Source organism: Hemiscyllium ocellatum, chromosome 12, assembly GCF_020745735.1.
Source record: "Hemiscyllium ocellatum isolate sHemOce1 chromosome 12, sHemOce1.pat.X.cur, whole genome shotgun sequence".
In the NCBI taxonomy this organism is placed as follows: domain Eukaryota; kingdom Metazoa; phylum Chordata; class Chondrichthyes; order Orectolobiformes; family Hemiscylliidae; genus Hemiscyllium; species Hemiscyllium ocellatum.
The window spans coordinates 42,510,001-42,524,152 of NC_083412.1; the positions used below are offsets into that span (position 1 = coordinate 42,510,001).

At 42.5% G+C, this 14,152-nt stretch overlaps 1 protein-coding gene across 1 annotated transcript; it reads left to right on the forward strand.

Annotated features, from left to right (window-relative positions):
- Positions 1-3,889: 3,889 nt before the first annotated feature.
- Positions 3,890-13,180, forward strand: arxa (aristaless related homeobox a). Its single transcript, XM_060833002.1, has 5 exons — positions 3,890-4,076; positions 5,532-6,090; positions 7,044-7,089; positions 8,638-8,969; positions 12,943-13,180. The coding sequence occupies exons 1-5, from the start codon at positions 3,890-3,892 to the stop codon at positions 13,178-13,180; spliced, it is 1,362 nt and encodes a 453-aa protein (XP_060688985.1).
- The last annotated feature ends 972 nt before the right edge of the window (positions 13,181-14,152 follow it).

A 14,152-nucleotide genomic window follows, 5' to 3' on the forward strand; every position in this document is an offset into this window, starting at 1 on the left:
CCATTGACGTATAAACTAAATCTTAAAAATCTCTGGAAGCAAATTGCAGCACATGTTGGAATAGGTACTGAAAACAACCAATGCTGGAGATCACAGCGGGTCAGACAGAATCTACGGAGAGAGAGCAAGCTAATGTTTCCAGTCCAGGTGACTCTCCATCAGATTTCTACGAGTCATCTAGATTCGAAACGTTAGTTTCCTCTCTCTCCATGGACGCTGTCTGACCCACTGTGATCTCCAAAATAAACTATTAGCCTGCATCTCATTCATGATTATATCGGTTCATGTTGGAGACAGTCAAACTTAGCTTCATTAATGGTCCTGAGCGTAATCTCTTAATTGTTCTGAAGAAAAGACGCGAAACATAAACTCTGCTTTCTCTCCACAAATGCTGCCAGACCTGTTGAGTTTTTTTCCCAGCAATCTCTGTTTTGTTTCGGAAGTTCTGCATTCGCAGTTTTTTTTATCCCCGTTGTTTGTTTAACGCTTGAATGTCTCTACCCATGTTCACCATGTTCATTAGTTTAATGATTAAAACAAAATAAGGAAATTTTCCTTTGGTTGTCATTTGTTTTTCTATGATAGAGTGTTGTACTGTATCAGACCTGACTTGTTTGTTATAATTGCTACATGGTTACATTCTGCTGTTCTCCCGTCCGCTTGTTTACAGTTTACACAGCAGCGAGGAATAAGTAAGCGCCGCTTGAGAGAAGACCTACGATGAAGTGAACGTATTGGCGAAGAGGCAATTGGAGATTGAGGGAAGCTGATTAAAGTGCGGCTCAGTGGTGAGCCCTGCTGCCTCACAGCGCCAGGGAGCCGGGATTCGATTCCAGCCTCCGCTGGCTGGCTGGAGTTTGCTCATTTTCCCTGTATCCGCGTGGGTTTCCTCCGGATTAGGTTAGGGATGTGTAGGTTAGGTACGTCAGTCAGGGGTAAACGTAGAGTAATAGGCATGGGGAATGAGTCTGGCTGGGATACTCTCCGGAGGGTCAGTATGAACTTGTTGGGTCGAATGGCCTGTTTCCACACTATCGGGATCCTATGATTGTAAATTAGTTAGGGAGTTCGCCCCCTCACACTGCAGGTCCCGGGGTGGGGGGGGCGGCGGGGGGGAATCTTCCAGACACCACACAAAGATATACATATACTGCTGGAGGTGAAACTAAGTAGAGGTGGCAACAAAAACTGCTGATTAAATATTCCAGCAGCAATGGGTATCAGCGACAACATATGTTCCTCGCACTCATCCCCGAAGAAACTTAAAATATTTCAAAATGCCATATAACCATTCTGCACCCATTGGTTCCAACGTCATTAGCTTGTGATTGCCTTCAGTTGTGCTGTGTAAGACTGACACGTTCGATTACAAGCGAGGAGTTAATGATGAGTGTTAATAACGCACTTGGTATGAACATATCTGGCACTTTTAATCGCCGATTATGTCAATTTTATTCGTTTACAGAAAGGAGCAATCACAGCTCAAGAAGTAACGTTAACACACCATCATGTTCCATTTCATTCACAGGAAAATAACGCGTGCATATTAAACACCTCCACCCCGCGGCCGACCCTGTTTAAAAAAAACTAACGAATGTTAAGCCTTTTAATGACGTTTTACAAATTAAACGACAAGATATTGTTGAGCTCTGTAGCCGTACATTCGGATGACACGCAGCAGCTTCTATGTACGGGTTTAATATACATTCTCCTGAGGGGCTAAACCAGCTCATGTGTGCCTCTCCCTTTCCAACACAGAATGAGGGATCTGTTCACACGCTAAAGGCTTGATACGCTTGTTTCAGATAGTGGGAGATGTTATTACTCCATTCATAGCAGCGTTTATATTTACCTCCGCACAGATAAATGTGAACCTGATTATTTTTCTGTGTGTAAGTCGCCTCTTGCCCCAGATAAGCAACTTCAAGTCCTTTTGATCAAGTTCACTTTGCATCCTGAAGCGGCTGACCATTTAGCAATAAATGTTCTCGGATTGTTCTCAAATATAAATTTATGAACAAAATATGAATCATCTACATGTCTAGTTTAGTGCGTTTGCTGTTATTCATGATTACCTTCATTCTAGAAATTTCCTTCTCTCTTTGGAAAATTTAGCTTGTTGAAAATCATATACCCAATATGTTCAAGCGAATTTGTTCTGTTCTATTAGAGTGAAATATTTTGAAGATTTGGCCGCTGCAGTCGATTTGCTTTGTAGATGAGCTTTTTTTTATGACTGATTATGCGGGGGATAGGGAGACAGATCCTTTCCCATCTCTCTCACTCTCTCTTGCAAATGATGTGCCTTCCTCAATCAGCAACAGTCCAAAGTCTAGCTACAAATGAGTTCAGAAATATATGTTTGCAGTACAATAGTTTCGAAAACTCTATATTCTTCTTGCTTTGAAAAATCAAAGGTATTTAATAACAAGAGGCGGAAAAAAAACCGCAAATGGAAACGAAGTATTAGACGCCTGCTGCTTGAGACTATAATGTTGATATGTAGTTGAAATGGTTGTTGTCGCTGTGTAATTACATTTAGATCTGCGCTCGAAAAACCAAACTCCCCCCCCCACCCCCAGACAGTCACGCAATGCGCCGTTTTAATCGTGAGGTGCTATTGTAGATACAAAATGAAGTTCTCCGCCGCGAAATATCTGCAATACGCCATTTAGAATCTACATTTGATGAGAATAAACGGAATATCGTCAAATTAATTTCCATACCGAAAAGCCGATTGGCGTTCCAAGAATTGAGCAATTTGGCTGGTCCATATAACTTACTATTTCTCATCTACGGCTTTATGGGATTAGTTTATGAAATGACAACCATCTCAGCATTGATCAACTGGGCACCCCGATCACATTCCCGACAGTATACATCACATCTACTGACAAGATTCATATCTCATAAAAATTACCACAATCGTTATTGTAAAACACATTTAGCTACCAATACGAACGTTTAATATATCACATTACAAGTTAATCTAGCCTTTAATTTGTTGGGTGAACAGGGGGCAGTTACGAAGTCCTGTTGCGGATTATTGAACGAGCTGGGTTTAGAGGTTCTCGGAATCACAGACTGAAATTCCTTAGTCTTTCAAAAGTGTTAGAATGAAAACACCTGAACATTCTGACAATCGCGAAAGAGAGAGGGAGAACGATCGCTTTATACAATGAGATATAATGTTTGAACTTTGAATTAATATGGACCTAAATATCAGTGCATTGGGTCACACCAAGTGACCGGCCGAGCAGGATGAGGAGGTGACTTAGTTCAAGGTTAGGTCCAGAAATACAGCATTTTCCAATTAAAATTCGTCGTCTTGATATAATTTTGCAATGGATATAAAAGCAGACTCTGCCTTTAAGTTGTAATTCATAAAGTGTCACTGGATGAGAAATGTTCTGACCTACAGCTTAATTAATGTTTCCTGAAGATTCATTCAGAACGATCGGATTTAAACACGCACGCTACAACTTCCCAGATCGAAGAAAAGTAGATAACTTTTTAAGTGACATTACGAGCGGGACCTACGAATAACTACACCCACCGTCTATTGGGTTTCAAGGCCTGAAAGATGCAAGAGCCGCTCTGTACACAACTCCAGCCAGAGGAACCGAGCGCTCTCGCCGGGTTCATTCCCTGGAGATCCACGCCGCGTTTTCCCGTTCGCCTAAACTTCCTGTTGGTGGAATGTAAAAAGAGAGGCACCCCAGGTCTCGGAGAGCCAATCACAGGGGTTTCAGCACGTGTGTGAGAGAACCGAGAGCGCAGCAATTACAGCCCAATACAAATGTCATTAGTGCCTCGATCAGAGCAAGAGCGATTGCCGTACAAGTGGGGGAATCGTAGCCTCCGGCAAACCAGAACTCAGGCTCCAACCATGACAACTCAGTACAAGGAGGAGATTTGCGATAGATCCGAGTGCAAAAGTAAATCTCCAACTTTGCTCTCCTCTTACTGCATCGACAGTATTCTGGGCAGAAGGAGCCCATGTAAAATTAGATGTATTGGAGCTCAAGCGTTGCCGCTTCTCACAGCCAGGAATGAACCGAACCCAGCCAGTGAAGGTAAGGTTTGTTTTTAAACTGGGGACAGGGCGGAAAACTTGACTGGATCACAGGTCCAACTGCACTCCGAAGCCAGAAAAAGAATCTAATTTCGTGCTCTTCTAAGGGTTAGATGTGTTGACATTACAAGTCCAATTTACAAAGAGCATCGGCACCTCGTTTGCAAATATACTCAGTATTGTTTGAAGCGTGTATACTGTTTAAATAGGTCTTAAAGCACTTGGAGTATTTCGCAACAGTGGACATCATTTCTGGTTCAGATTAGGCACACCGAACTCTGGCTGCAAATGTTCTAGAAAATATGATCGATTCCTGTAGTTTTATTTGATTTTATGTTTTTTCTTAGGGGGGGAGCTTTGTTTACAATGATCGATGCGGCTTCATAGAAATGGCGTGTTTGCAATTGGTTACTTTCCAAACATGTTGTCGATGAACACAGCAATATCAAATTACACCTTTCGCGTTAACTACGCTCAGAAAGGGAAATCCCTGTTCTCACTTTACTGCTCTCCATATTGTAACTCGTGCATATTTTGAATATCAGTGAATAAGAACCTATTCAAAACATGTAGGAAACCCTTAGGGTTGTAAAAAAAAGTTTACATTCGATTAATCTAGTTAAACCATGGGCATGGGCTTTTTCAGTAGCATTTGCAGAAGGAACGTAGATTAAAGTTGAAAAGTAAAAATGATGGAAGACAATGATATTTTAATCCGTTCTGAATCCACAGTAAAACTAAAGGACATCAAAATAACTTTTTTTGCACATGTAGCATATTAGCTGTCAACGGGTGCAAGTGATTTTAAATCTCCACACATTAGTGGCAATCGCTGCTCTTTATTTTAAAGGGAATGTTCCTATACAAACTGACGCTGACATTCAAACATATTTCGGCTCGGCGGAGTTTGCCTGAGTGTAATTTATCAGATGTCGTCAGGCTTTGTTGAATTGAATTGAATTAGCTTTATTTTCAAGTGTACGTAAATGAGTACAGTGAAAAGTATGTAAATTTTAATTACCGCCCGATCCAAGAGATCCTTCCAAACAGCTCTATCCTAAAATGTACCGGCCTTTTTCTTTGAAAATTGATTGCTTCGGGAATCTCCTTGTTCAGAAAACGGATTTGTCGAAAAGAAGACTTTCTATTGGAACGCTAAGCCGGATCCTCTCGGCTCCTGCCCTGGTGGTACACGCTCTCTAGGGGAGCAGAAAGTCGGGGTCGGCAGGCGGGGAGGATGGATAGTTTTATTATTTTTATATATTAATTTTCGCTGTCTCCAGCGTTTAAACTTCATGAAATGAAACACTAGCTTGGTCCTTGTCAGCCGCATATGGGCTGCAGCACTGAGTGTACGGTTAGCACCTGTCAAATATTGACTTCCACCAACTTATTAGTAAATATCCGATAACGCCACTAAATGATTGATTATGTGTTCTCGTGTTTTTACACATAGGATCACCCAAGGAAAACGTGTCTTTTGACTCTGAGCTCCATCTCCCCCCGAAATTCCGAAGACTGTACGGGCTGGGAGGTAAAATCTTTGACGCTCGGGGATTTAACGAGATTGCTAACGAGAAATTGGAGAGAGACAGATCCTCCGAACCGTTCCGAAACACCGATCTGAAAATCAGCCAGGCCCCGCAAGTCAGCATCAGCCGCAGTAAATCCTACAAAGAAAACTTCAGCCTGGGCAAAACGCAAGGGGACAGCACGCAGAGCCTGGTCCCTGCTCCAGAACTCAGCTCGCTGGAACCCGCTGACAAGTCGTTCGAAGGAGATGCGAAAGAGGACGCGGTTGAAGACGACTTGAGCCCCAAACTTGTGGAGGAGGCTCAAACAGACGTGGATGTGAAGGATGGGGAGGACAGTCTGTGTCTATCAGCCGGTAGTGACTCTGAAGAAGGTATGTTAAAAAGGAAACAGCGGCGATATCGGACTACATTCACCAGCTACCAACTTGAAGAACTAGAGAGAGCTTTTCAGAAAACACACTACCCTGACGTCTTCACCAGGTATGTACAGACAGTATTTTTTTTTAAAAAACCTCTTACAGAACGTAGAAAAGCCAGATCCCAGACTGAAAGCGTCACTGATACACCCTGCAGTCTGTAATTGGTTCTAACTTGATTCCCAATCGCTTCTCTGTTGTTTATTGTCGCACCGAATGGTCACAAGATGGAGAGATGATCGATTGATCTATCGGAGACTGATCATTTTTCCAGCTCTCCACTGGCCAGTGTCCCGGCTACCAAAGCAATGGCCTCCAGATTAATACAGCACTCCCCTCTCGACAGCCCTTTTTTTTAGATCGACTACCGCTTTTTCTACATCCCGTAGGTTTGGAAACCTTGGCCCGTCCACCTTCATAATCTGAAGCAAATGCGTGAAATTCTAAACTTCAAAATCCGTATGCACATTAGAAACCTTTCTCGTTCAGCCCACTGACTGAAAGTGAAGGGATGCCCATAGAATTGTCTACAAAGTAACGGGACACGATACAAGTGGAACATTGTCAGAAATGAAAACAAAAAAAAGCTGAACTTTTATTTAGTCAGGTGTGTCATGGTCGGAAGAGATACAAAACACTTATTAGCATATGCAATCGCCCTGGTTACTTCCAATGAATTTACAACGCTCTTCAGAATTAAAATTAGTTTCCGTTTAGTTTAGAAAGGGCGATTTCCTTTCTCGCCTAATGGTATATTCTAGTGGTTGTGACAGTGCCTACATTTCTGACAATGTCGGAGATGAGCCGCTTGACTTGCTCGATGTTTGCATACTTCGCCTGGCCTATTTTATGGCCCATATAAACAGGAAAGAGTGGAGAGCGTCCGTAAATAGCTGCTTGCTCATGTCTGATCCTCCTATAGAGCCTGAAACATTGTATTAGCTTTCCAAAACAAAACTACCGCGAACTATGGGGGTGCTGAAAGTGTATTTTCATTTCTTTCTGTGTTTTATACAGGGAAGAGCTGGCGATGCGGCTAGATTTAACAGAAGCACGCGTGCAAGTAAGTTGCAGCGGACATGTGGATAGATGGATAGTTTCTGGGACAGTTCTCCAATCAAAGGCTAGGTGTATTAGATGTTTTCACTTAAAGTTATCGTTGTTTTTTTCTATTTTAATTATTTATAATCCAGTTTTATTTTGGGTTTAAAAGAAATAATAATACTAAAGGTAACCTCGGGGCGTACAATCTTAAACTCTGACTGGACTGTGTCAGATACAATGTACTGGTCTGTGTCAGATGCAATATACTGGTCTGTGTCAGATTTTCTACAGATGTCACTGCGCAAATATGAATATTGAAAATACCTTTTCGTCACGGCAACCGAAGACTTTAAAACAGCAAGAAAGGATTGAGCTTACTTTGCTTTTAGTGAATGTAATATCACGGTGCAAAGTGAAGGGCTGCAAAGTGAAGTGATAGGGCCCATAGCACTACAATTTTCTCTCCAAGCTTCATAAACAAAGCGACGATAAACGTTATGATTGGCGCCTTATTGCGAACTCGGGGAACATAAAACATATGTTGGGAGGTAAAGGCCGAGTAAATCACTTTACAGTTACAATCAAGCGCTGATAAGACCTAATAAATTCCATATGGCTCATTTAATACACAACAGCTTCTTGCATTAAAGGGGCTAATGATGAGATTCTCCCTGGTTCTGTTGACACATTGTTCTATTGTCAAATACCCAACGTGACAAGCAGCCAGGAATGATTATTTTCCGCTCAGCTAGTCGTGGGAAAGTTAAATAACTTTTTTCTCTCTCTCTCTTTCTATACAAAAGCCGGTTTAGGCTCAATAAAATTGAGGAGAAAGTCTAGTAAAATTAATTGTAGCGCATTATTTTAATTTTTAACTCCTGTTTTAAAAAAATCGACTAGTTATTGTCAATTAATTAAGGTCAATTTGAAAGCGATGACACAAATTGAGAAGACACAATCGGTTTCCTTTTAATGCATCAACTCGATTAGGATTATAATCGCTATTTTAGTGCTGTATTTTACCTCCAAATATGCGAAGGTGTATTTATTTATTTTCCTAATCCGAAATTATATCGCTTCATTATTTTTTTCGTGATGTATTTGATATTTCTCGGGAAAAGTCAGGGATCTGTGTATAGTTGATATGGTTTGCCGCCTGAATCCAAAGAGGGTGTTTTGTAAGTGTAATATGAATATGTGCGGTAGGGCTTATGCCTCACGCCATCCGATTTGGGCCACTTCTGTACAATTCTACTAATTCCTGAGCATTGACAATTGGTGTCGAGACACATTTGTTTTACATTGCTCCGTGGAACTAAAATTTAAATCGTCAAGTGTTAATGACAGATATGTTTAAAGTTCATTGTTTCTTTATAATAATTGCTGTATTTCAACTTTACAATGATTGCGCCCATTAACAATTTAATGGTCATTTGCGTTGCTGGTTGAAATCCGAAAGTGAATTTATAATTGCAGGACACCTCTTTTCCCCTTTTGTACTTCATTTCTACATTTTGTGAGAAGGTTTCTCTCTTTTTGTAAAATAAGTTGAACTTTTTTTTTGCAGGTTTGGTTTCAGAACCGCAGAGCTAAGTGGCGAAAGCGAGAGAAAGCCGGAGCTCAGAGCCACCCAGGGGGTCTGCCCTTCGCCAGCCCGTTGGGAGCGGGACATCCGCTGGGGCCTTACCTGGACAGCAGTCCCTTCGGACACCACCCGAGCCTGGAGTCAGCCTGGTCAGCTGCCGCCGCAGCAGCAGCCGCCGCAGCCGCAGCCTTCCCGGGGCTTCCACCTCCACCAGGCACCGCTGCTTTGCCCCCCAGCGGGGCCCCGTTAGGCCTCGGCACCTTCCTGGGAGCAGCCATGTTCAGACATCCTTTCATCACCCCGCACTTCGGCAGGTAAGAGCTTCAGGCAAGAGCCCCCTCCCGCCCGTCCGCCTCCGAGAGCAGCAACATCACCAACAGGTCAAGATGCGCGAGAGAGTCAGAATCAGTCACCAGGCATAATGAACAAGGGGGGATTAAAGCAATTCGTTCAGAGCCAGCAGCTAAAACCCGTCTTTGTAAAAGAACGAGCCTAACAACCATTTACAAAATAAGTTGATGATAAACTTTTAGAATAGCAGCAGCAATCTGGCTAACGTGGAAAGTCAGCAAGATAATGGAGTGAAAGTAAAACATATCACTCAGCGTTATGATTAATCTCACATGAAATGTAACAACAAATCCAGCGGTAGATGAATGAACTGATCTTCAAAAGCCATTGCACGTAATCATACGTAGCAGCAACATGTCCATTTCCCCGAATAGCACAGAGAACAATCTCCTCGTAACATGAGAGTTAACGAGAATAGAAATATTTCAGAGCAAAAGTGTTCAAGCCATTGCGAGCTGTGTGTGTGTGTGTGTGTGTGTGAAGAGGAGAAATCAAACTCATTTTCAAACATCTGTAATTCAACAATAAAGCGTTTACAGTGCTTCCTGGTGATCTAAAGGACAAATGCTCCGGGGGAAAAAAAAGTGGCAGCAGTTAGTGCAGGCTCCACATGTACTTAGGCTGAGAGGGAAGAGCTGTCCCCGGCTGCGAGTTCCAGAGACCCTGGTACCATCAATACAGTTTAACTCATTGTCCAGCATTTCTCCTGGAATTTCTCTAAAAGGAAAGCAAAGGAAAGAATAGACCGGGAGAGACTATATTTTAACTCGAAACTACTTACTGTATAGGTTATGCGCTGCTTATGATAGGGACAAAAATTTAAACAAAACAGTCGCCATCACCACGTTTATAAATACTGACATTTCCAACGATATTTCATTTCTCGCAGACTAACTGTAAACTATTCTAATATAGATAGTTTCTTCACTAACTGCCAGTGCACGGCAGTGTTGATTTCTCAGCGCTGTATTTTGATTTTGAGAGAGCTGTTCACTTGTATCAGATTGAGCAAACACGAATAAATCTGGAATGTTTATTCCTTATTCATTTCCAGAAAGTGGAACTGAAAGTAGCAACAGGGTAACGATGGACTGACGAGAGGTAAAAGGAAAACCAAGGCGAACACGGCAACTCGATCACTCCAACTATGTATCTTTTACCTTTCAAGGTTTATAATTTGGCCGCTTACCCCGATATGAAAACTATTTGACAAGGCCATCTGAAATCTGCACGTTATGTACTTAAGAAGTTATTCAGTCCGGTATAATCTCGAGTCGACCGCAGCATTCGGAAACTCATACAAATCCGGACATAGGGCAAGGAGATAAAGCGATTCCGTATCAATACATCCCATTCCGTGATTCAAGCTATCACACAACATGTTTGAAGCGTTTATTTTTACTAAGATTTGGGATGGTGTATAATCACTCCTGCACCTTCCTCCCTTGCATTATTGCGCAACACTGGCGATAGAAAACCCTTGCTCTGGTTAGAAGCTTCCAAGCTCAAGAGGCGTTTTTCTAATATGGAGGGAGCATTCTCCACATTCGGAACCCACCGAGGCACAAATGCTTTCAGAGAATCAGAAAACCCTACAGTGTGGAAGCAGGCCATTCGGCCCATCGACTCCACACCAACCCTTCGTAAAGCAACCCACCTAAACCCCCTACTCTATCCCTGCATTTCCCACGGCTAATCCAGCTCGTCTGTACATTCCTGGACATGATGCGCAATTTGGCATTGCCAATCCACCTAACCTGCACATCTCTGGACTTTATGACAGATGTTTTCAATAACCCCAATGAGCATAGACCCAAATCTATAGGATTTAATAATATTCCAGGGGAAGTAATCTCAATCCATGCTGACATTAATGAGAGGCTGGTCTTTTTGAACATTGTAAACTAACATTAATAATGGACAATAGTGGATCCGATTGGCCTGAGTACTAGATTACAAAACTAGCACAGAGGAGTGACTGGATTCCAATTTCCCCTCTCCAGACGTGCGGTTTCGGTGCCAATACAACTTCAATGGGATTCTGTCAATTCCTGTCCATCCCCTATTCAGAGAGTTGGCTAAACAGTTGGGTTAAACTTCTATTAGTTGGACAGCAGCAACTGTACGGTGAGCAACACAACTCATCAGAAAGTAGGTGAGTTGATCCGTATAATCTTTACTGACTGTACCATGCAGACATACCATACATCACGGCCTTTCCCATTTGAGAGTCACGGAGCTGCAGCATCAACAAAGTTGACATCACAACACGGACACATACATGTGCTAATATACCTGCTGGATAGCCTCACGATTCCCCATTGCCCATGTAAGGTAGGAGGAGCCATGGTAGGGGAACCTGTGCTCTGCCCAATCTTTCGCTAATTTCACCATTCAAGTCCAGTGTGTACACTAATTGTGGAAAATTAAAATGAGCACAAATTCTAAGTAAGGCGACGGCGACGGCTAATCGACCGTGTCCTATCACCAAAGCAATTTAGCAAATTGTCGATGTCATTTTTGATTTTATGAGGTCAGAAGTCACGCCAGGTTACCGTCCATCTGACTAAGGAGCGACGCTCTGCAAGTTTGGGATGTCAAAGAAACCTGTTGGACTATAACCTGGTGTTGTATGACCTTGTCCACGTCAGTCCAACACTGGCACCCACACATCCTGATTTTATTAATAAGCCCTTGTATATTACTCATTCTTAAAGTAATGTGTTTGGTTTTCATAAAATATTCAGATAAGGAAATATAAAGTATTAATCATTTCAGTCAAGGTGCAAAAGTTTTGGCTGTGGGAATTGAAAGTTGTCCCTTGTTTTGTAACAACTATCACCCCAGTAGGAAAACTCAACGATGGCCTTTCAAGGGAAACGGACATGAAAGATGTCATTGTCACTCCCAAAAAAGGGGAAATCAATGATTACGCAGGCAAAATATGCCCCGATTCCATTGTGTATTGCTGCCCTTGTAAAGATTCTGTTTGAGATTATGCTTGCTGTTACCTAAGCTGTGAAGTAACCTAACAGCAACTTAGAATCTGCAAAGAAGCAATAGCGTCGTATCACAAAGTTGTGATACACCATCTAGCTCAACAGGTACAGCATTTCCAAACCCCTCGCCGAAAGATGGCTTCAGTGCCTGTGCCAACATACAATCGGGTCAAATACTCAGAACTGAATGTGAATGATCGAGGACCGGCATTTTTTGGAAGAGAAGCCGCAATGAATTAAACACTAACACGAAAGCAAAATATTGCTGGTGCTGGAAATCTGAAATAAAAGGAGAGAGGAGGGAATGTGGGATCTCCCCATCAAGCCTGGGAGCAGCTGTAGAGTGAGAGAGTTAAGCTTTCAGGTTCGACCTGCCGGAGTATTGTCTTTGCAGCGGCAAGAGAGCGTGCAGACTTCTGCCGGTGATGCCAGACTCCTAATAATGACATCCGAGTTGAACTTTTTTCTTTGACCATGCTAGCTGGGACTATGACGGATTATCGGTGTTTACTTCCTGAGTTAGGTTACACGAAACCGTAGTTGTCCAAGTGGCTTCACCGGGCAGTTGTGATCCATTTACGTCCCCACAATATTACCGTTAATAATGGGGTTCAGCTCCATTACACTCCGAGCTTACACATTGACCAAACAGGCAACTTCCCGCGGTACACTGATTATTTTAAGGCGAGTTCTCATATTGGGTAGGCTTCCTCTTACATGAACACTAATTAGATAGACCGACCTGTAATGTGGAAGTCTGATATAATGTGAGTGTGGTGTTAATTGACCCATTGTGTAGACTAATATTCCCCAACCACACCCCGATCAATGAAGCCTTTATTTTCATTGGTATCCCGCCCGTCACCAAATCAGCTGATCGTATTTGACGCTAAACTCTTTCCCGGATTATAATGTCGAAAATCCTTGTCTGTTGCAGGCTCTTCTCGACAGTAGCTCCGCTGACAGGCGCCTCTGGGCCTGCCCTGCTGAGACAGTCGGCCCCGGGGGTAGAAGGGGGAGTGCAGGCCGGCGCCCTCTCAGACCCCGCGGTAGCAGCAGCAGACAGACGAGCGTCCAGTATCGCAGCACTCAGACTCAAAGCCAAGGAACATGCAGCCCAACTCACACAACTCAACATCCTTCCCGCACCCTCCACTGGCAAGGAAGTGTGCTGAGTACACAGCAAGGGGCTTCACACACGCTGCTGATCAAGACCAAATTCAGAAAGAGGACCAGTTACACCGCGTGGATTGGGTTCTCAGACTGTGCATGCCCCATAGAGCCAGTATCCCTTTCATCACATCAACAAGCCACACCTAATAAATAAAACAACCAAGACAAAAAGAAAGATAGAAAATCAATTACATTGTTTACATATAAGATTTGCGATGCTCTTACCATTCTTATTTCTCTGAAAGGGGAAGATAGTAATAGGAGCGCCTGGTTAAGAATATACTTGAGAGAAACTTTCTTTAATACACTGGTGTTTGATCTAGTCAGGGCAGTTTTGAAATTAAAAGAGAGATTAAGTGTATTCAAAACTCACGGGTAGTTTCCTAATTCCTGGTGGCCCGATTTAAGGGATACTGTTTCTGAATGAATTGAGGTTGACTTTCTGCGGCGGACCGGTTGTATAGCACACACGGGCATACATGCATTGGTTACGTCTGGAATTTTACATCTATATATGTATGTACATCAGTGTAGCCAACCAGGGGTTCGCTACTAAACCAAAGGGACAGAATACTGCCAATCCGAGTGGACTGCTTATTTCACTAAACTGTGATTGATTTCTGTACATGATGGTCGTTCTTCAGAATTTCCAAGGAAAATAATTGTACATTTTTTTTAAAAAATTGAAAATTTGCACTCAGCGTGTTGTGAAAGTTTATTCTCTAGAATTACCAGACAGTTCTTAAACAGTGTTGTGGATGTACTAGGTTCGTAGAATAATTATTTATGGACAAACATTTTATTTAACTTATTAACCATAGAGGTTTCGAAAACCTTATAAAAACAACTTGGTATTTTACGTGTACTGTTGTAACTTCTTGATATGGGCTAGAAGAGTGGCGACACTCGAAAATAAAATGTTACGCTTAACAAGCTAACTGGAGAAAGCGCTTATTCTAAATCCCGATTATTTA